Below are 23,951 nucleotides of genomic sequence, written 5' to 3'. Positions count from 1 at the left end.
CAAAATAAGGGAAAGGGAAAAGGGGATACTTAGTCAGTTGTACAACTGAATGCATTCAACTGAAATGTGTTTTCCGCATTTAACCCAACCCCTCTGAATCAGAAAGGTGGGGCTGTCTTAATTGACATATACGTCATCGGCGCCCAGGGAACAGTGGGTTAACTGCCTTGCACAGGGGCAGAACGACAGAATAGTTCACCCTTCTAACTTAATTATATTCATCTGCTATCTATAATGGAACAAATATTTTAACACAACATGTATGTTAAGTGTTGGTCCCATGTTTCATGAGCTGAAATAAAAGATGTCAGAAATTTTCCATGCGCACAAAAAGCTTATTTTGCTCAATTTTTTGCACAGATTTGTTTACATCCCTGTTGGTGAGCATTTCTCCTTTGCCAACATAATACATCCACATGGCAGGTGTGGCATATCGATAAGCTGATTAAACAGCATGACCATTACACAGGTGCACATTGTGCTGGGGACAATAAAAGGCCACTCTAAAATGTGCAGTTTTGTCACACAGCACAATGCCACAGATGTCTCAAGTTTTGAGGGAGCATGCAATTGGCATGCTGATTGCAGGAATGTCGACCAGAGCTGCTGCCAGAGAATTTAATGTTAATTTCTCTACCATAAGCCGCTCCAACGTTGATTTATAGAATTTGGCAGTATGTCCAACTAGACTAAAAACCACATGTAACCACACCAGCCCAGGACCTCCACATCCGGCTTCTTCACCTGCGGAATCGTCTGAGACCAGCCATCCAGACAGCTAATGAAACTGAGGAGTATTTCTGTCTCTAATAAATCCCTTTTGTGGGGAAAAAACTCATCCTGATTGGCTGGGCCTGGCCCACCCATGGCTGCGTCCCTGCCCAGTCATATGAAATCCATAGATCAGGGCCTGATGAATTTATTTCAATTGACTGATTTCCTTATATGAACTGTAACTCAGTAAAATCTTGAAATTGTTGCATGTTGTGTTTATATTTTTGTTCAGTATATTAAGAAATCTATTACGGCATCCATTAATTGCAAGATAAATTGATATTTCTCCATTTCTATTTTAGATTATAAGATAGTCACAAAAATGATAGTATTTATTGACCCATTAATGACGAGCTGAAGAGCTGTCACTTCAGAATGGGGGGTGCTGTAGCTCTGCTGGTGTTGCTGTTCTGTCTGTCGAGGGCATGAGCTCAGGAAAGGAGGAGAGTGGAGAGGTCAGAGAATGACATCATTCAACAGAGTGACAATGACGAGGTAGAGAATGGGGTGAGCAATTCAGATTAAGAGCCAAAGGCTGGTCAGGCCACCACACACACACTTGCAGTACAGATGTAGGATCTTAATTTAAATATCCTGTTGCAGGATAACTGTCCTGAATTAACAACTTGAGGTTTAAAAAGGCTTCTGAAGTTTGTAATTTCCCCTTTGAAATTTCTGACTTGATTTTCCCTTACGAAAAATGTATCACACCCTACAAACATGTCCATTAATTATAATACACATAATAATTCACATTTCCTGTTGGATTTCCTGTTGGTTTCCTGCTTTAGCAAACAGTATCAAATTAAGATCTGTAGCTAACTTGATTATTTTTTGTAAAAAGCTTAGGTATGGGCCTGTAGAAATGTTATCACTCCCAAATTCATAGACAGAGGTATGGATGCAAGGACTGACCCTTCATGATATCAAAATTATAGTTTTAACCATGTTTTGAGTGTTTGTTTACATTTACATTCTTTACAAACATTGGTGTAAAACAGGCTTTTATTTGGGGTTCTGGTGGGGTACGACAGTTAAACTAAGCTCATAAGGCATTTATAAGTTATATTCTTTAAGAATCAATGGGTATATATAATTAATGTATAAGTATGATTAGGTACATGGCAGGCAGGCAGGAAGGGGAAGGGAGTGGGGGAGAGGCGTCTACTGCAGGTGTGTGTGTGGTGGCCTTGCCAGTCAGTTGTGGGTCGTCTCTGTTTCCTCAGGCCTTTGTCTCTTAATCTGAATCGCTCACCCTGCTCTCTACCTCTTCATTATCACTCTGTTGAATGATGTAATTCTCTGACCCCTCCACTCTCCTCCTTTCCTGAGCTCATGCCCTCGACAGACAGAACAGCAACACCAGCAGAGCTACAGCACCCCCCATTCTGAAGTGACAGCTCTTCAGAAATTATGTAGTCTACTATGTTCAGATTACCAATGGTTAACTAGGGATCTAGGATATATCAGTAAGCTAACCATTTACATTAACAGCAGTTCATTAATAGGTCAATACAACAATACTTTTTGTTACTATTTTATCATCTTAAATCTAAAATAGATGGAGAAATATCACTATCTTGGTATTAATATATGAATTAATAGCTATTAATATATAACTTAATAAATATTAAATTGAATATAATTAATATAATTAATTTAGGGTAAACTCCTATTTTGAAAGGACAGGAAGTGTTGGCTGTGCATTAGGTCAATGACTGGCATTCAGGAATACAATTGGCCAAAATGTAGATGACCCACTCGGTTGAGCTGCCTGTTAAAGTTAACACAAATCACATAGTGTGGCCGCAACTATCTTGTTTATGTTGTTGCATATTAAAAAGGAATATTACATATGCATGAGGGCACAATTCAATTAACTTTTAGTGGATTAGAATAAATCCAAACACAAGGGGGTGGGATGAAAGACATCTGTTTTTAAGGACCATTTAAAAAAACACCATCTAACAAGACGACTACACCAATATGGAGTTGGTCCCCCCTTTGCTGCTATAACAGCCTCCACTTTTCTGGGAAGGCTTTCCGCTAGATGTTGGAACATTACTGCCGGGGATTTGCTTCCATTCAGCCACAAGAGCATTAGTGAGGTTGTGCATTGATGTTGGGTGATTAGGCCTGGCTCACAGTCAGTGTTCCAATTCATCCCAAAGGTAATTGATGGGGTTGAGGTCAGAGCTCTGTGCAGGCCAGTCAAGTTCTTCCACAATGATCTCAACAAACCATTTCTGCAAAGAGTCGTCTAGAATGTCATTGTATACAGCAGAGTTAAGGTTTCACTTCACTGGCACTAAGGGGCCTTGCCCAAACCATGAAAAAGAGTTCCAAACCATTATTCCTCCACCACTAAACGTTACAGTTGGCACTATGCATTGGGGCAGGTAGCGTTCTCTCCTGGCATCCACCAAGATTCATCCGTCGGACTGCCAGATGGTGAAGTGTGATTCATCACTCCAGAAAACACGTTTCCACTGCTCCAGAGTCCAATGGTGGCAAGCTTTACACCACTCCAGCCGATGCTTAGCATTGTGCATGGTGATCTTAGGCTTGTGTGCGGCTGCTCAGCCATGGAATCCCATTTCATGAAGCTCCCAACAAACGGTTCTTGTGCTGACGTTGCCTCCAGAAGGAGTTTGGAACTCGGTAGTGAGTGTTGCAACCGAGGACAGATGATTTTTAAGCGATTCAGCACTCGGCGGTCCCATTCTGTGAGCTTGTGTGGCCTACCACTTCGAGGCTGAGCTGTTGTTGCTCCTAGATGTTTCCACTTTACAATAACAGCACTTACAGTTGACCGGGGCAGCACTAGCAGGGCAGAAATTTGACAAACCGACTTGTTGGAAAGGTGGTATCCTATGACGGTGCCATGTTGAAAGTCACTGAGCTCTTCAGAAATGCCATTCTACTGCCAATGTTGGCTATGGAGGTTGCATGGCCGTGTGATCGATTGTACACCCCTGTCAGCAACGGGTGTGGCTGAAATAGCAGAATCCACTCATTTGAAGGGGTGTCCACATACTTTTGCATATAGTGTAACTCAGCAGGAAACTACATATTGTATCTGTCCTCTTCTCAGCCACATAAGCCTTGCTTAAAAGGCACTTTCCACCTAATTAGGTAGAACGAGCAAATGTTGTAATATGGTAAGGCTTACATAATGACCTTGTCCTTTTGCCATTATTTGGTTTATTATCATATGTTTTGGATGCCTGCAGGATACCTGAAATGGCCTGGTTCAGAATCTGAATCAGCTAAGTAAACAGCCTCTGAATGGCAACATGGTTGTTAGTATTTTGTGAATATTACTATCGCTACCCCTGGGCCTGCATTTCACAACAGCTGGGGGGGGGGGATCTATGAAAATTATAAAACTGGATTGGGTGTGCAACAGTAACCCCACAGCCGGCCCCTGATATCTACTGCCCTATTGTGATATAGATAAATCCCAGGTCCTGAATTACTTTGATGGTAAAGCAACCCAACTCAAGGCAAGGTGCATGGACTGCTATGGATACAGTAATGAATAATGCATTCATTTCATGGTTTAATAAGACATGTTTTTAGCCAGTGCATATTTTTTCACCTAAAACTTTGATGTACTGTATAAACCTTCACGGACTCTATTTCTAACTGCATATGTTATTTACTTGGATTCACATTACTGAATGTATCATGCAATAAACAAGTGGAAGTCATAATGAGAGAAATAGCCATACTTCTAAATGGAGCTGGTCTGCCCAGTGGCCGATGATCTTGTATTCTGTGGTGTTGTGTTGCATCTGGTACTGATAGATCTCATAGCGACCAGGGGCATCTCCGTTCACATTGAAGATCACTGGAGTGCCCGCAATTCCTGTAGAAAAATGAAAAGGGAAATTTTTGTAAAAAAAAAAATCCACATTCTTTGTACACAATATGAAACTATAACAACCTTGGTATGAACATCCACATGTACAGTATAGTTATTAAACATTTCATCAGAATCACTGGAGGGTAGAGGGTCATTTCATTATCTGAAATTATGTAATAAAGTATTTATTAATTCATAAAAGCTGTAGTAGGAAAATATTTTCTTGGTCTTTTTTCCATCATACGCTATACATGAGGTCTAAGCTGTTGGGGTATGGGTTCTCTACCATACTGTTATAAATGAGGGGAGTAAAATGGATGCTGACAGCCATGTGGGACTTCTCCCCTGGGTGTCGGACCACAGCTCATGTCTGTGCCCAATCGCATATCATTTCACTCTCTTTTATTCTGCCTGTTGTTTTGTTACACATTGCCCCCAAAGTCCCCTCAGAGCCTGATTTACCCCCCCCCCCCCCCCCACACACACACACCTCTTCCTCTCAGTGTGTTCCTGCCTGGTCCTGGACCTGAGCAGGCTCACAAACCCCTCACTGTGTCAAATGAGGGGTGTGGGGATCCTGTGATTTTCTGTTGGGAGCTGAGTAGAGCACCGCAGCCAGCTGCCCCATAGACAATGTGGCTGTGGATAGATGCGGATAAAGAGAGAAGGCCTAGAGAGGATCTCTTTCTTTCTCTTTCATTCTCTCTCTCCTCCCCACATCACATCCCTTTAAAATATGGTTGCAGCTCACTTTGGTGGCACTTGACATCACACACTTCAAAGTAATACACATAGGTGTGCTTGCAAGTCAGGTCTCAGATCTCAGCTGTGAAGGTTAGTGGATAAGAAAGCTTAGATTTTAAAAGGAGATTCGAAATACAAGATGGTTCATTTTAGTGCTGACTTCGTGTTTAAATGTAATATGGGCCTAGGATAGATAGTGTATGTGTAACGGTGTTCTTCGTTTGTAGAAAGAGAGTCGGACCGAAATGCAGCGTGTAGGTTACTCATGACTTTAATGAAAGAATGCGTACATGAAATAACTCAATAACATACTAAGCAAAACAACAAACGGAACGTGAAACTAATACAGCCTATCTGGTGACTATAACACAGAGACAGGACAAACACCCACAAAATACGACGCGAACTCAGGCTACCTAAATACGGTTCCCAATCAGAGACAACGATAAGCAGCTGACTCCAATTGAGAATCGCCTCAGGCAGCCAAGCCTAACTAGACACACCCCTAATCAACACAATCCCAATTACTACAAACCCCAATACGAAACACAACATATAAACCCATGTCACACCCTGGCTTACCCAAACATATACCAAAAACACAAAATATAATGACCAAGGCGTGACAGTATGTTTGTTTTGTGCTTCAGAACATCATATAAATATCCCTTATGGGTCAAACGTTTTCTCTGTAGCTAAGCACATTATCTAATCTATAGGGAATGAGTTCTCATAGAAGAGTTGGTCATCCCACTTTCAAAGAGATACATGCACATTGAACACATCCAGTTTATAATCATGTTTCATGATCGTCAAGAATGTGACCTGTACATTCGCTGTGCTCCACCTCACTATCTACTCAAGTCAAAAGGTATCCGTCTCTCTTTAGCTAAAGAGAATAGCTTCTAAGGGGCAATGTCCACAAGTGAAAAGGTGTCACCCATGAAGAGCAGATCAAAAGGCCAATATTCTCAGTTTGCAAACTTAAGTTGTTATATGTGGTGAGTTATGAGAATGCCTTGCTGCCTCCACTGTACACATTTTTCATGAAAAGAAAACTACTCTAATTGTATTCATATACAAGTCACTTTCATTTCTTTTTGATGAAGTACTGTGTGAGTCATTGAAAATATATGAATTAGAAAGGTTTATCTAGTGCCAGATAAAATTGGCAACCTTGAGATAGACTGGCATTGGCACACTTTACCTCTTCAAGAGGCTTCCATGGGCAAGACTTCCAAGACTTTTAGGGAGTCAACTTTCTATATAATTTTATTGCTCTTACTGTAGTTTTGTCAAAGTCTTCTCTTATTGAATGTGTGAAAACTGGCATCAAATGGTTGAATTCTGAGGCAATAGTCTATAGCAGGGGTACTCAGCTCTTACCCTATGAGGTCCAGAGCATGCTGTTTTTTTGTTCGACCTGATAATTAATTGCACACACCTGGTGTCCCAGGTCTAAATCTGTCCCTGTTCAGAGGTGAACAATGAAGAAATGCAGTGGCACTGGCTTCGAGGTACAGAGTTGAGTTTGAGGGGTCTATAGGGTCTACAGCCTTGTAAAATACTGTCCAGTCAGCTGAAACACGTTTTGTTTTAAACACTGTTCATTCTTAAGAACCAATGATGTTAACCCTACTATTGACTGACTCTTTGAAAGTAATTAGAAGTATAACAAGTCTTAAGTACAACTATGTAATATTAGAATAATTTGAGTTGCCTACATTATGTAAATATGACCTTATACTGAATAATAAGGTTAGATGTAAAAAATAGTATCCATAAATACATCTCATGATGATGGTTGAGTGTCTTGTGGATTTGTTTTTATATACTCTACATACTGGTACTGTATGTGATATACATATTCAAGGTTTTTCAAGTGGTTATTCTTCCATGAGTCTGACTCTGAACATTAAAAAAATGTATTTCAGAAGAGCTGCTGAAAACCCGTAAGGTAAGGGCTGTACTGTATGCACAGTGGTTTACCCTAAGGTCTCAAGTGACCTGCATTCAAACCACAAATCCATAATCATATCTGGGGTTCAATCACAGAGAAAAACACACTTAACGTACATCAAGCACATGTAAAACAACAAACAAACACATATATTATATATATATATATATATAACAGTGGCTGAGGGGGGGTGTTTTGTGGAGTTGTTACATATATATGATTATACTGTATCTGTAACAACCCCCCCTCCCAGCCACTGTTAGTGCTGCAGTCTCCTCAACCAAACTAACAGTGAAGATTCACAACTATCACAATCTTCTACATTTCCCTGTAAATGCTAAAGTAGGCTTTGAAAACACAAGGATTCAGTGGTGACAATGACACGCTATAATTTACAACCACTTTAAATGGAGGCCCAGCCTTTTTGGGTTATTAGTCAGCCAATGCTGTGGTTGTTTGTCCTGTCAGCCTCTCCCTGTTATTTCTTTGTGACACCGAACTCACAAAGGAGGCTGCATTGAATTCCAAGCTGTATTTTACCCTACCCTCGCAGTTTGTCATGGCATGTAATTTTGTTAGTTGCCTGGCAGGGAGGATGGCATTTGGCGTTTATGCTTCCCCACTCTGTAATTCAAATTCCATATGCAGGCAGTTGCAACAATTAACTGGCTTTACAAATCAGCAAGTTCATATGTGCCAGGTCCCTCTTGACTTGAAGGTTTGCTTATGGCTACTCACTGAGGAAAGTATCCATTGTTTGTTGAAGAATGCAGAAGTACACTGTATTTTTCTAGCTGAACTAACAATCTCAGCTTTCCTACAATCACAAAAATGTTAACAGTTCTATGCTTTTAATTACAGCAAAGCGCTGGGTTTCAACGTAATGGATATGGGTATTTGGAGCTTTTAAAAAAAATCTCTAATCTCACTTTCTTTGAATCGAAGGGAATTCACGATGTTAGCTATGCTATCCCCCGAATATGACACAATTTAGCCAGTGCAGCAGAAGCATTGTTTCTGAAAAAATAGATAATATGGTGGTAGGACTAACATCAACAAGAACCAATCTCCTCAACAATATCAGGAATGGCCTCCTTTCCTCTAGTCAGCATGGGTGTTTCCAGGTCCCAGACAGAATGGACTGGGATCATGTTAACACTTGTTATCCTTAAAATCTTTTCAATTGTAAATTATAATGTACAGTAAGACTATTAAAGGCAATACATCCTTCCGGTAAGGTGTTTTTGTCATTGATTTGTAGTTCATCTTAGGTCTAACCGCAATACTTTTGAGTTGTATTATTGAGAAGTCTTCCAGTAATGCAAGTAAAGGTCATTGTCGTGGTGGTTCCCGGTGAATGACGAAATACAATGAATATTTACGTAATCTACACAAGGTATCAACAAAATGAACAGACTCTCAAAATACAGGTTTGAATCTAAATCAAAAACCTAAGCCTCAATCAGGCCTACCTTGCCAAACCAAAAATAGCAAGTTGGGGTATACCAGGCAATGGACAGCCTCCCCACACAGCTCACATACCAGAGCTAGAAGATAATTCCCCAGTTCACAGGTTGAACGAACAGGTACTGCACCTTTATACCTGAGGCCACTCCCTATGGACCATACCATTAACCATGGAGCTCTTTATCCAAATATGACATATTAAATCATGTAACAGACATCTTCATTATACCCACATTTACATATGCCTTTTAAATAAACATCTAAAACATTCCTGCTTATCCTCAAAGCGGAAACACTTTCCATTAATGAATACACATTTAACAGCAAAAGTTCTGCAGGCCAGCAGGAGGCAAAACATATGACTTATGGAGCCGTGCACCCACCCATTACACACAGGCATGAGACAAGAGATGTAGTTCCCGAGATACGCAGACTTCAGACACAGGACACGTTACAGTAAGGAAATAAACGTATTTCTCGTCAGTGTAGCAAGTGTTCATGTGCACCTGAACATCGCATCCAGCTTGGAGGATTGCAAAAAATTGTACATTTCTGCATTTAAATAGGAAACTGAAATGCGTCACAATGCAACTCAACCAAACATTTCCCTGACACATAACTTAGCTTGTCTTGCACACAGTAAGTACCCATGATACTGGCAAAAGAACAACAGTATATACCTTTAGAATACATTAATTACTAGAAATATGAACACGCTAAACAATTTCTAAGGGGAATTAAATAACGCACTCTCATGACGAGAGCTACTGAGTCAGCTTCGTCACAGGAATTCAAGTCCTTTTCTATAGGGAGTGCTACTGCTAGGTTGGAAAAGGTGGTAGGGGTAGGCTGGATGTCAAAGGAGGAGTAAAGGGAGATTCATTTAGAGTCTATTGACGAACCTGGCTTGACGAAGGCTGCCCTGTTCTCTTATATTTTGCAGATAAACAATTCCCTTCAAAGGTAAATTAGGTAGATAAAGTTAAGTCAGTGAGAGTGATTGATTTAAATGAGACTGCGTGATTCATATTTTGTGACTACTGATGCGCCCTCTCCTTAAGTGTTGAACTAAGCATGTAACTGTGTTGACAGTCATTGATCTACAATTCATTTGGCAGGCTGAACAACCCCAGCGAAGATCAGTAGCCTACTCACTGTGCCCAGCAATACGAGGTAGGCGGCCTGTTTCTGCTCTCAGTCGCACGTCAGAATTAGACTATCATCCATGTTTCTCAAATTTGCCCCAAAGATCAAATTTGAAAGTGTATAAGGTGACGTTTAGGCATTAGCTCCACATTTTTAAGGTTAGAGTTAAGTTCAGGCATGAACTTTGAATTCTTAAAGGGATACCTTGGGATTTTGGCAAAGAAGCCCTTTATCTACTTCCCTAGAGTCAGATGAACTTGTGGATACCATTTGTATGTCTCTGTGTTCAGTATGGAGGAAGTTAGGGGTCATTTCCCCGAAGTACCCCTGATAAAGAAATGTGCCCCTGATAAAGAAATGTACAGACGGCTATATCGTTCCGCTAAGACTGTGCAAATCTGTCATCAAGGTAAAGGGTGGATATTTTGAAAACTCACAAATATAAAATATATTTTGATTTGTTTAACACTTTTTCGGTTACTACATGATTCCATATGTGTTACTTCATAAATGTGATGTCTTCATTATTATTCTACAATGTAGAAAATTGTAAAAAAATAAAGAAAAACCCTTGAATGAGTAGGTGTGTATAAACATTTGACTGGTACAGTAGATACAGTGCATTCAGAAAATATTCAGACCCCTTGACTTTGGTACGTTACAGCATTATTCTGAAATGGATTACATTAATTTATATTCGTCATCAATTTACACACAATACCCCATAATAACACATTTTTGCAAATATATTAAAAATAAAAAACTGAAATACCTTAGTTACATAAGTATTCAGACCCTTTGCCAAGAGATTCGAAATTGAGCTCAGGTGCATCCTGTTTCCATTGATCATCCTTAAGATGTTTCTACAAATTGATTGGAATCCACCTGTGGTAAATTAAATTGATTGGACATGATTTGGAAACACGCCTGTCTATATAAGGTCCCACATGTGACAGTGCATGTCAGAGCAAAAACCAAGCCATGAGGACAAAGGAATTGTCTGTAGAGCTCCGAGACAGGATTGTGGGGAGGCACAGATCTGGGGAAGCATACCAAAACATTTCTGCAGCATTGAATGTCCCTTAGAACACAGTGGTCTCCATCATTCTTAAATGGAAGAAGCTTGGAACCACCAAGAATCTTCCTAGGTCTGGCCGTCCGGCCAAACTGAGCAATCAGGTGAGAAGGGCCTTGGTCAGGGAGGTGACCAGGAATCCGATGCTCACTCTGACAGAGCTCCAGAGTTCCGCTGTGGAGATGGGACAACATTCCAGAAGGACAACCATCTCTGTAGCACTCCACCAATCAGGCCTTTATGGTAGAGTGGTCAGAAGGAAGCCACTCCTCAGTAAAAAGGCACATAACAGTCTGCTTGGAGTTTGCCAAAAGGCACCTAAAGGACTCTCAGACCATGAGAAACAAGATTCTCTGGTCTGATGAATCCAAGACTGTACTCTTTGGCCTAAATGCCAGGCGTCACATCTGGAGGAAACCTGGCACCATCCCTACGGTGAAGCATGGTGGTGGCAGCATCATGCTGTAGGGATCTTTTTCAGCGGCAGGGACTGGGAGACTAGTCAGGATCGAGGGAAAGATTAACCGAGCAAAGTAAAGAGACATCGTTGATGAAAAGCTGCTCCAGAAAACTCAGGACCTCAGACTAGGGAGAAAGATTCACCTTCCAACAGGACAACGACCCTAAGCACACAACCAAGACAATGCAGGAGTGGCTTCAGGACAAGTCTCTGAATGTCCTTGAGTGGCCCAGCCAGAGCCCGGACTTGAACCCAATCTAACATCTCTGAAGAGACCTGAAAATAGCTACGCGACGACACTCCCCATCTAACCTGACAGAGCTTGTGAGCCTCTGCAGAGAAGAATGGGAGAAACTCCCCAAATACAGATGTGCCAAGCGTGTAGCATCATACCCAAGAATATTCCAGGCTGTAATCGCTGCCAAAGGTGCTTCAACAAAGTACTGAGTAAATGGTCTGAATACTGATGTAAATTATATTTAGTTGTTGTTGTTTTTTTATTTGCTAACATTTCTAAAATGTTAGCAAAAATCTGTTTTTGCTTTGTCATTATGGGGTATTGAGTGTGAATTGATGAGGAAAAAAAGTGATTTACATTTTTTTTAAATAAGGCTGTAACGTAACAAAATGTGGAAAAAGTCAAGGGGTGTGAATACTTTCCGAATGCACTGTACGTATTGAACCATCTTGTAAGGGAATAATGCACATCCCTAGTTGGTATGCCTACTCATTATACACACTATATTTGTCTCTTTTTGTGCAGAACATTATAAGCAGTGCATCAGAGCCCTATGATAAGCCAGCCCTCCCATTATGCAGTTCAGCTTTTCTATTCTGCCCCTACAGCTATCCCTTCCATTCTTCAACTGGATTGTGCCTTCCTCTAGGATCACACCACACCTCCACCCAAACAGGGCATTCATTACCATATAATTAGCTCTAAGAGAGGGTCTGAGTAGTCTGTGGGTGTCAGGATGCCCGTGTTGCATTAAGCCTGATTGCCTGAACTGTGTCACTCTGACATTCTGCTCACTTATAATTAGCAGCACCTTATTAGAACAGATGAAAGTGACATCAGACAGAGACCATACTCTAAAGTAGCCTAGCAGGCCAATGAGTCACAGTCACACGGTTAGTTATTAGGCAATCTGAGTTTGTCCTTCCTTGAAATTTCAACACGGATGAAGACTGGAGTTGCGGTTGTCACTTTGAGGTTTATAAAATGAGTATGACAGTGTTGGCGCAATTTTCTGTCAGAAAATGCAGCAATAATTAGCATTGCAACTTTTACAATTGACCTTTAATGGATCTACAAACTAATACTAACCAAGCTTTACATAGTTGTGGCTGACTGTAATCAAATGTCCACTTTCTCTTTTTTACCTTACACCACAACTGTAAGGTCTTTTTCTTTAAACATGTTCCATTAAAGCAGCACACTTGTATGTTTTCCCCACGTTTACTGCAGTATACTACAGTGTAGTGTACCCCCACTTCAAATGCTTCTCCGGCAACAGAGGTTCCATAAAAATGCAGATGAGTTCTCTGAACTGAGTAACAGTAAGCTTGTAATAATCGGTTTGTACACAAGTACTGCAGTCTGCTTTTGCTTTCATGTTTTCTTAACTGATTATTTAGGGAAGGCATTTTTCATGCTGCTCTCTGTTAGACTGGGGTATTTCAGTTGGCTGTAGAACCACGTTGTTTCTTTCATTACGGTTTGTTTTCAAAATAATTACACTCGTAAGACACATCATTCAAGGAAATGTGGTGGGAAGAACAAAGCTGGCGTTTCAAAGTCTGTTTCAATTGATAAAGCGGCTTTACAAATGTATAGTGTAAGGCTTTGTCTTACAGACAAGAGATGTAGGAAATGCTGATGCCTTTGCTAATGTGTTAATTTGTATAGTGTTTGTTTGTGTTTCTTCATCCTTGCATATGTTCACGGGTGTTTGCATTACAAAAACAAACCTGTAAAGTTGACGTTGCGAATGAACTTGAGCAACATGGTTCCATTGATGGTTTCCATTTTAGAGCAGAGGCCCACTTTCCCTGGACAGAGCTCCTTATGCATGTTGTGTAACGCGTGAGCCATGGCGTAAACTGCATCAACCACAAACTGGACCTTCCCCTCCTGCTCATAGGACGAGTCCTTCCCGATCCGCTCGTGGTCTAAAGGGACAACAAAATAAAATCCACTGTTAAATTCAATCATTATACAGTAGCATAACCCTCATGTAATAACATCTAGTCCAAAGACAATAAACACACTTCTGTATTACAGTGAATATATCCTGTTGTCTGGTGTACAACTGAAATTATAGTTCCCTTGAGACTAAAAATATACATGTCTAAGAAAAATATGTATTTTTGGATAGGCTCCTTTGATATAGAATGAAAACATGACCGACCGACAGGTCTTGTTCATCTGCTATGTTCTACTATTCATCAGAGGTTTGTTAGTCGAGGCAAGAGTATGTGTTGGAGGAGTGGAGGACGACTGGAAGACAGAGCAAGATAGGCTTAATCATTCTTTAGTATTAATGCAATTAGTTATGACAGGTGTATATTAATCATAGCCGAGGTTGTTTCAATGCTTTGGAAATGTGTTAATCACCAAGTAAGGTTTCAATTAACATCCTGGTCCTGCAATTAGCTGCTGCCTTGTCAGCGCGTTGGCATGGAGAGAGTGACAGTGGGACACTCCACTGGCCTTTAATCAGCTGGTCTTAGCTATTATTACAGCAGGAAAAAGAGAAGGAAAAAGCATAACCACCAGCCAAGGTGGGGGCATTGGGTCTGACTGCTCTATATAAGTGAGTTGTGATTCCGTACAGAGGCATGACTATAGTCTAGACTATATTATCAGTACGCTAGACCAGAGGTTTTAGCCATTGAGAGGAGTCTGATTAGAAAGATATTGGATGGAAAATGGTGAAAAATGCACACATTTTTTCTTGAAACTTCCAACATAGAAATGTTGTCAAAAATCATTTACTGAAACTTGTTACAAATGATGGAGTCATCCATGATTCACCAAATTATATTTTGAAAGAGGAAGCAAAATATTTAAGCATTTGTTTTCTTTTCAGTCTCCTCCATTTCCACTTTATAACTGTAATGATTTTTTCCTAATAATAATAATACATGTAAAATTAACACAATTACAGAAAGACCTATGTAAAGGTCAACTTACAGAAGATGAACCTTTTGAGGCAATTAAATATTTTCAGTCTGGAAAAAAACAGGGCTTGATGGTATACCAGTAGAGGTATATCAGACCTTTTTTGATATACTCAAAGATCCATTATTAGTATGTTTTAATTACTCCTAAAAAATTATACTTTTAGGTACTCAACAAGAAGGTCTGATTTCATTACTTCTAAAACAGGACCCAGGTGGTAAGTATAAAGATCCAATCCATTAAAAAAGCCTGGTCTTCATAGCAGATTTTGAAAAGATGTTTGATAAAGTACGACTAGAATATATATATATATATAAAAATGTCTGGGTTACTTTAATTTTGGTGAATCTCTTATACAATGGTTTAAAGTTATGTACAGGAACCCCAGATGTAAAATAGTAAATAATGATTACTTCTCAGAAAGTACTGAGCTTTTATGAGGAGTAAAACAAGGCTGTCCGTTGTCTCTATCGATTTATTACGGCCATTGAAATGCTAGCTATTCAAATGAGATCCAACAAGAACATCAAGGGGTTAGAAAACCAGGGAATAAAAACAATGTGTCAATGTATGCCGATGTCTCAAGTTTTTTCTTAAGTCCGCAATCTGATTCCCTGCAGTCTCATTGAAGATCTTGATCACTTTTCTTGCCTCACTATGTATTGGATTGCTAAAAGACAGTGTTTACACTACCTTGTAGTTTACCAATAAAATAGGTGGATGGTGAAGTAGACATACATGGTGTTCACATCTTAAAAAATATAAATGAACTTACCAGAATCAATTTCAATAGAAAGTTTGCAAAAATAGATAAGATTCTGCAACCATCGAGAGGTAAATCACAATGATTAACTTCTGGGTCCTATCACAGTTTACTTACTTAATAATGGCACTGCCTACTCCAAACAACTCATTTTTTAAATCATATGAGCAAAAGAAAATGTCATTTTATTTGGAATGCTAAGCCAGACAAAATGAATGAATGAATATGAGTTTATATGGGGGGGGGGGGGCTAAAATTATTCAATATTAAAGCTTTAAACATCTCAATAAAAGCTTCACTCATGCATAAATGATACTTAAACCCAAAATGGTTCTCCAGTAGATTATTAAGAAAGGCTCATCCGTTGGTCAAAAATAGCCTTTTTGCCTTTATATAGATTACAACTTCTCATTTCCAACTAATTGAAAATGACATTTTGTTTAAAGTATCGGCCTTTCTTAAACAAGCTATGCAAAGCTGTTTACAATTTCAGTTTAATCCTCCAGAAAAGATAGAACAAATATTCATACAAATGTTATGGTCAAACTCAAATATACTGATTAATAAAAAATAAAAAACATTATTTGTATTATATTTATTAATGACATTATGAATATGAATATAAACAGTGGAGTTATGTCACATGTGAAGCTATCGAAAATATATGGGAATATCTGCTCAATCCAAAATTATAACCAACAGATTGCAGCAATACCACAAAAGTGGAGGAGAGTGGAAAAGGGAGAAGTCAGGGAACTTGTTTGCCTGCCATATATTAAAGATACAATTGGATGAAAGGAATTGGCATAAATAGACAAATATACCAGTTTCATTTGAGGACAAAAATATAGACAGCTGCGCCATACAGGTTGCAAAATAAACGGGAAGAGATTTTCGATGTACCGATTCCATGAAACATGGTGTTATGAACTGGTACAAAAAAACACTTGACTCAAAACTTCAAGTTTTTAAATTAAAATGATTATCCAACATTTTTGCCACCAACAGAATGCTATACAGTGGCAAGAAAAAGTATGTGAACCCTTTGGAATTACATGGTTTTCTGCATAAATTGGTAATCAAATGTGATCTGATCTTTATCTAAGTCACAACAATAGACAAACATAGTGTGCTTAAACTAATAACACAGAAATGATTGTATTTTTCTTGTCTGTATTGAACACATCATTTAAACATTCACAGTGTAGGTTGGAAAAAGTATGTGAACCCCTAGGCTAATGACTTCTCCAAAAGCTCATTGGAGTCAGGAGTCAGCTAACCTGGAGTCCAATCAATGAGACGAGATTGGAGATGTTGGTTAGAGCTGCCTTGCCCTATAAAAAAACTCACAAAATTTGAGATTGCTATTCACAAGAAGCATTGCCTGATGTGAACCATGGCTCAAACAAAAGAGATCTCAGAAGACCTAAGATTAAGAATTGTTCACTTGCATAAAGATGGGAAGGGTTACATAAATATCTCTAAAAGCCTTGATGTTCATCAGTCCATGGTAAGGCAAACTGTCTATAAATGGAGAAATTTCAGCACTGTTGCTACTTTCCCTAGGAGTGGCCATCCTGCAAAGATGACTGCAAGAGCACAGCACATAATGCTCAATGAGCTTAAGAAGAATCCTAGAGTGTCATCTAAAGATTTACAAAAATCTCTGGAACACGCTAACATCTCTGTTGACGAGTCTACGATACGTAAAACACTAAACAAGAATAGTGTTCATGGGAGGACACCATGGAAGAAGCTGCTGCTGTCCAAAAAAAGCATTGCTGCAAGTCTAAAGTTTGCAAAAGTGCACCTGGATGTTCCACAGCGCAACTGACAAAATAATCTGTGGACAGATGAAACTACAGTTGAGTTGTTTGGAAGGAAAAAGGCACAGCACACCAACATCAAAACCTCATCCCAACTGTAAAGTATGGTGGAGGGAGCATCATGGTTTGGGGCTGCTTTGCTGCCTCAGGGCCTGGACAGCTTGCTATCATCGACAGAAAAATGAATTTCCAAGTTTATCAAAACATTTTGCAGGAGAATGTTAGACTATCTGTCCACGAATTGAAGCTCAACAGAAGTTGGGTGATGCAACAGGACAACGACACAAAACACAGAAGTAAATCAACAACAGAATGGCTTCAACAGAAGAAAATACAACTTCTGGAGTGGCCCAGTCAGTGTCTTCTGGAGTGGCCCAGTCAGTGTCTTCTGGAGTGGCCCAGTCAGTGTCTTCTGGAGTGGCCCAGTCAGTGTCTTCTGGAGTGGCCCAGTCAGTGTCTTCTGGAGTGGCCCAGTCAGTGTCTTCTGGAGTGGCCCAGTCACTGTCTTCTGGAGTGGCCCAGTCACTGTCTTCTGGAGTGGCCCAGTCAGTGTCTTCTGGAGTGGCCCAGTCAGTGTCTTCTGGAGTGGCCCAGTCAGTGTCTTCTGGAGTGGCCCAGTCAGTGTCTTCTGGAGTGGCCCAGTCAGTGTCTTCTGGAGTGGCCCAGTCACTGACCTCCACCCGATGGAGATGCTGTGGCATGACCTCAAGAGAGCAGTTCACACCAGATATCCAAAGAATATTGCTGAACTGAAATAGTGTTGTAAAGAGGAATGGTCGAAAAATCCTCCTGACCGTTTTGCAGGTCTGATCCGCAACTACAGAAAACGTTTGGGTCAGGTTATTGCTGCCAAAGAGGGTCAACCAGGTTCACATACATTTTCCACCCTGCACTGTGAATGTTTACACGGTGTGTTCAATAAAGACATGAAAACATATCATGTTTGTGTGTTAGTTTAAGCAGACTGTGTTTGTTTATTGTTGTGACCTAGACGAAGTTCAGATCAAATTTTATGACCAATTCATGCAGAAATCCAGGTATTTCCAAAGGGTTCACATACTTTTTCTTGCCACTGCATACAACAATCTCAGCTCTGTATATTTTGCTGCGAAGAGACAGAATCACTAGATCATATATTCTGGTATTGCCCCTACGTAGGCTTGTTTCTGGTCACAGGTTCAGGATTTTTTTATTTAAAGAAAAAAATCACAACATTCACCTAAAATAGCAGTGTTGGGAAATTCGGAAAGGCACAGTCAGTCAACAAATAATACTTGAAAGAAAGGTTTTTATCTTTAGCTCACAATCTGTGGATACTATATGATTACAAAATGTACAGTTGAAGTCAGAGGTTTACATACACCTTAGCCAAATACATTTAAATTCAGTTTTTCACAATTCCTGACATTTAATCCAAGTAAAAATTCCCTGTTTTATGTCAGTTAGGATCACCACTTAATTTTAAGAATGTGAAATGTCCGAATAAAAGTAGAGAGAATATATTTCAGCTTTTATTTCTTTCATCACATTCCCAGTGGGTCAGACGTTTACATACACTCAATTAGTATTTGGTAGCATTGCCTTTAAATTGCCTAACTTGGGTCAAACGTTTCAGGAAGCCTTCCACAAGCTTCCCACAATAAGTTGGGTGAATTTTGGCCCATTCATCCTGACAGAGCTGGTGTAACTGAGTCAGGTGTGTAGGCCTCCATGCTCACACACCCTTTCAGTTCTGCCCACAAATTTTCTAGAGGATTGAGGTCAAGGTGATGGCCACTCCAATGCCTTATATTTGCTGTCCTTATGCCATTTTGCCACAACTTTGGAAGTATGCTTGGGGTCATTGTCCATTTGGAAGACCCATTTGCGACCAAGCTTTAACTTCCTGACTGATGTCTTGAGATGTTGCTTCAATATATCCACCTACTTTTCCTTCCTCATGAAGCCATCTATTTTGTGAAGTGCACCAGTCCCACCTGCATCAAAGCACCCTGACAACATGATGCTGCCACCCCCATGCTTCACGGTTGGGATGGGGTTCTTCGGCTTGCAAGACTCCCCCTTTTTCCTCCAAACATAACGATGGTGATTATGGCCAAACAGTTCTATTTTTGTTTCATCAGACCAGAGGACATTTCTCCAAAAAGTACGATTTCTGTCCCCATGTGCTGTTGCAAACCGTAGTCTGTTTTTTTATGACTATTTTGGAGCAGTGGCTTCTTCCTTGCTGAGAGGCCTTACAGGGTATGTCGATATAGGACTCGTTTTACTGTGGATATAGATACTTTTGTACCCGTTTCCTCCAGCATTTTCACAAGGTTCTTTGCTGTTGTTTTGGGATTGATTTGCACTTTTCACATCAAAGTACGTTCATCTCTAGGAGACAGAACGTGTCTCCTTCCTGAGCGGTATGACGGCTGCGTGGTCCCATGGTGTTTATACTTGCGTACTATTGTTTGTACAGATGAACGTGGTACCTTCAGGCATTTAGAAATTGCTCCCAAGGATGATCCAGACTTGTGGAGGTCTACAATTTTTTTCTGAGGTCTTGGCTGATTTCTTTTCATTTTCCCATGATGTCAAAGAGGCACTGAGTTGGAAGATAGGCATTGAAATACATCCACAGGTACACCTGCAATTTACTCAAATTAAGGAATACCTAGGATAGGATAAGTAATCCTTCTCACCCCCCTTAAAAGATTTAGATGCACTATTGTAAAGTGGCTGTTCCACTGGATGTCATAAGGTGAACGCACCAATTTGTAAGTCGCTCTGGATAAGAGCGTCTGCTAAATGACTTAAATGTAAATGTATATGTCAATTAGCTTATCAGAAGCTTCTAAAACCATGACATAATGTTCTGGAGTTTTCCAAGCTGTTTAAAGGCACAGTCAACTTAGTGTATGTAAACTTCTGACCCACTTGAATTGTGATACAGTGAATTATAAGTTAAATAATCTGTCTGTAAACAATTGTTGGAAAAATGACTTGTGTCATGCACAAAGTTGATGTCCTAACCGACTTGTCAAAACAATAGTTTGTTAAAAAGACATTTGTGGAGTGGTTGAAAAACAAGTTTTAATGACTCCAACATAAGTGTATGTAAACTTCCGACTTCAACTCTATGTAAAACATCACAGCACAATTGAAAAAATATATGGCACATGGAATCCAAACGAGGGTGGTCTATGGTGATAGGTGGGATGGGCTGAGTGGCGGAATGAAAGAGCTTATGTTTGGTGTATTATTGCTATGTGATTGCTTTATTTAAAAGTACCACATATGCAAAATGCATATGCAAACATGTACAGTTCTAGTAAAAAGTTGACAACTACTCATTCAAGGATTTCTTTCTTTATATTATTTTCTACATTGTAGAATAGAAGTGAAGACATCAAAACTATGAAATAACACATGGAATCATGTACTGTGGGGCAAAAAGGTATTTAGTCAGCCACCAATTGTGCACGTTCTCCCACTTAAAAAGACGAGAGAGACCTGTAATTTTCATCATAGGTACACTTCAACTATGACAGACAAAATGAGAAGAAAAACCCCAGAAAATCACATTGCAGGATTTTTTAATGAATTTATTTGCAAATTATGGTGGAAAATAAGTATTTGGTCACCTACAAACAAGCAAGATTTCTGGCTCTCACATTTCTTTAAGAGGCTCCTCTGTCCTCCACTCGTTACCTGTATTAATGGCACCTGTTTGAACTTGTTATCAGTATAAAAGCACCTGTCCACAACCTCAAACAGTCACACTCCAAACTCCACTATGGCCAAGACCAAAGAGCTGTCAAAGGACACCAGAAACGAAATTGTAGACCTGCACCAGGCTGGGAAGACTGAATCTGCAATAGGTAAGTAGCTTGGTTTGAAGAAATCAACTGTGGGAGCAATTATTAGGAAATGGAAGACATAAGACCACTGATAATCTCCTCGATCTGGGGCTCCACGCAAGATCTCACCCCGTGGGGTCAAAATGATCACAAGAACGGTGAGCAAAAATCCCAGAACCACACGGGGTGACCTAGTGAATGACCTGCAGAGAGCTGGGACCAAAGTAACAAAGCCTACCATCAGTAACACACTACTACGCCGCCAGGGACTCAAATCCTGCAGTTCCAGACGTGTCCCCCTGCTTAAGCCAGTACATGTCCAGGCCCGTCTGAAGTTTGCTAGAGAGCATTTGGATGATCCAGAAGAAGATTGGGAGAATGCCATATGGTCAGATGAAACCAAAATATAACTTTTTGGTAAAAACTCAACTCGTCGTGTTTGGAGGACAAAGAATGCTGAGTTGCATCCAAAGAACACCATACCTACTGTGAAGCATGGGGGTGGAAACGTCATGCTTTGGGGCTGTTTTCTGCAAAGGGACCAGGACGACTGATCCGTGTAAAGGAAAGAATGAATGGGGCCATGTATCGTGAGATTTTGAGTGAAAACCTCCTTCCATCAGCAAGGGCATTGAAGATGAAACGTGGCTGGGTCTTTCAGCATGACAATGATCCCAAACACACCGCCCGGGCAACGAAGGAGTGGCTTCGTAAGAAGCATTTCAAGGTCCTGGAGTGGCCTAGCCAGTCTCCAGATCTCAACCCCATAGAAAATCTTTGGAGGGAGTTGAAAGTCCGTGTTGCCCAGCAACAGCCCCAAAACACCACTGCTCTAGAGGAGATCTGCATGGAGGAATGGGACAAAATACCAGCAACAGTGTGTGAAAACCTTGTGAAGACTTACAGAAAACGTTTGACCCCTGTCATTGCCAACAAAGGGTATATAACAAAGTATTGAGATAAACTTTTGTTATTGACCAAATATTTATTTTCCACCATCATTTGCAAATAAATTCATTAAAAAATCCTACAATGTGATTTTCAGGATTTTTTTCCTCATTTTGTCTGTCATAGTTGAAGTGTACCTATGATGAAAATTACAGGCCTCTCTCATCTTTTTAAGTGGGAGAACTTGCACAATTGGTGGCTGACTAAATACTTTTTTGCCCCACTGTACGTAGTAACCACAAAAGTGGTTAAACATTTTTAATACATTTTTGAGATTCTTCAAAACAGCCGGCCTTTGCCTCTTGTCTTTCGCTCAACCAGCTTCACCTGGAATGCTTTTCCAACAGACTTGAAGGAATTGACAAATATGCTGAGTACTTGTTGGCTGCTTTTCCTTCACTATGTGGTCCAACTCATCCCAAACCATCTCAATTGGGTTGCGGTTGTGTGATTGTGGAGGCCGGGTCATCTGATGCAGCACCCCATCACTCTCCTTCCTGGTCAAATAGCCTTTACATAGCCTGAGGGTGTGTTGGGTCATTGTCCTGTTGAAAAACAAATGATAGTCCCAATAAGCGCAAACCAGATGGGATGATTTATCACTGCAGAATGCTGTGGTAGCCATGCTGGTTAAGTGTGTCTTGAATTCTAAATGAATCACGAACAGTGTCACCAGGAAAGCACCGCCACACACCTCCTCCATGCTTCACAGTCAGGACCACACATGCGGAGATCATCCGTTCACTTACTCTGCATTTCACAAAGACACGGCGGTTGGAACCAAAAATCTCAAATTTGGACAAATCAGACCAAAGGACAGATTTCCACCAGTCTAATGTCCATTGCTCGTGTTTCTTCTTATTGGTATCCTTTAGGAGTGGTTTCTTTGCATCAATTTGACAATGAAGGCCTGATTATATGTAGGGTTATATCCTTCCTGTTTGGCCCTGTCCGGGGGTGTCCTCGGATGGGGCCACAGTGTCTCCTGACCCCTCCTGTCTCAGCCTCCAGTATTTATGCTGCATTAGTTTATGTGTCGGGGGGCTAGGGTCAGTTTGTTATATCTGGAGTACTTCTCCTGTCCTATTCGGTGTCCTGTGTGAATCTAAGTGTGCGTTCTCTAATTCTCTCCTTCTCTCTTTCTTTCTCTCTCTCGGAGGACCTGAGCCCTAGGACCATGCCCCAGGACTACCTGACATGATGACTCCTTGCTGTCCCCAGTCCACCTGGCCATGCTGCTGCTCCAGTTTCAACTGGCCTGGGCCCTAGGACCATGTCCCAGGACTACCTGACATGATGACTCCTTGCTGTCCCCAGTCCACCTGGCCATGCTGCTGCTCCAGTTTCAACTGTTCTGCCTTACTATTATTCAACCATGCTGGTCATTTATGAACATTTGAACATCTTGGCCACGTTCTGTTATAATCTCCACCCGGCACAGCCAGAAGAGGACTGGCCACCCCACATATGCTCTCTCTAATTCTCTCTTTCTTTCTCTCTCTCAGAGGACCTGAGCCCTAGGACCGTGCCCCAGGACTACCTGACATGATGACTCCTTGCTGTCCCCAGTCCACCTGACTGTGCTGCTGCTCCAGTTTCAACTGTTCTGCCTTATTATTATTCGACCATGCTGGTCATTTATGAACATTTGAACATCTTGGTCATGTTCTGTTATAATCTCTACCCGGCACAGCCAGAAGAGGACTGGCCACCCCACATAGCCTGGTTCCTCTCTAGGTTTCTTCCTAGGTTTTGGCCTTTCTAGGGAGTTTTTCCTAGCCACCGTGCTTTTACACCTGCATTGTTTGCTGTTTGGGGTTTTAGGCTGGGTTTCTGTACAGCACTTTGAGATATCAGCTGATGTACGAAGGGCTATATAAATAAATTTGAT

The 23,951-nt window shown here is 40.6% G+C and overlaps 1 protein-coding gene across 1 annotated transcript in view; it reads right to left on the bottom strand.

Moving 5' to 3' along the window:
- LOC115101895 (metabotropic glutamate receptor 4-like) overlaps positions 1-23,951 on the bottom strand; it is a 122,789-nt gene that overhangs the window by 19,913 nt on the left and 78,925 nt on the right. The window contains exons 5-6 of the mRNA XM_029621352.2: positions 13,466-13,666; positions 4,509-4,645 (exon numbers count right to left, since the gene is read on the bottom strand). Coding sequence (XP_029477212.2) covers positions 4,509-4,645; positions 13,466-13,666 — 338 coding nt within the window. The remainder of the gene's footprint in view (positions 1-4,508; positions 4,646-13,465; positions 13,667-23,951) is intronic.

This window comes from Oncorhynchus nerka, linkage group LG20 (assembly GCF_034236695.1).
Source record: "Oncorhynchus nerka isolate Pitt River linkage group LG20, Oner_Uvic_2.0, whole genome shotgun sequence".
NCBI classification, from domain to species: Eukaryota; Metazoa; Chordata; class Actinopteri; order Salmoniformes; family Salmonidae; genus Oncorhynchus; species Oncorhynchus nerka.
This window is presented reverse-complemented; position numbering and strand designations above follow the sequence as displayed.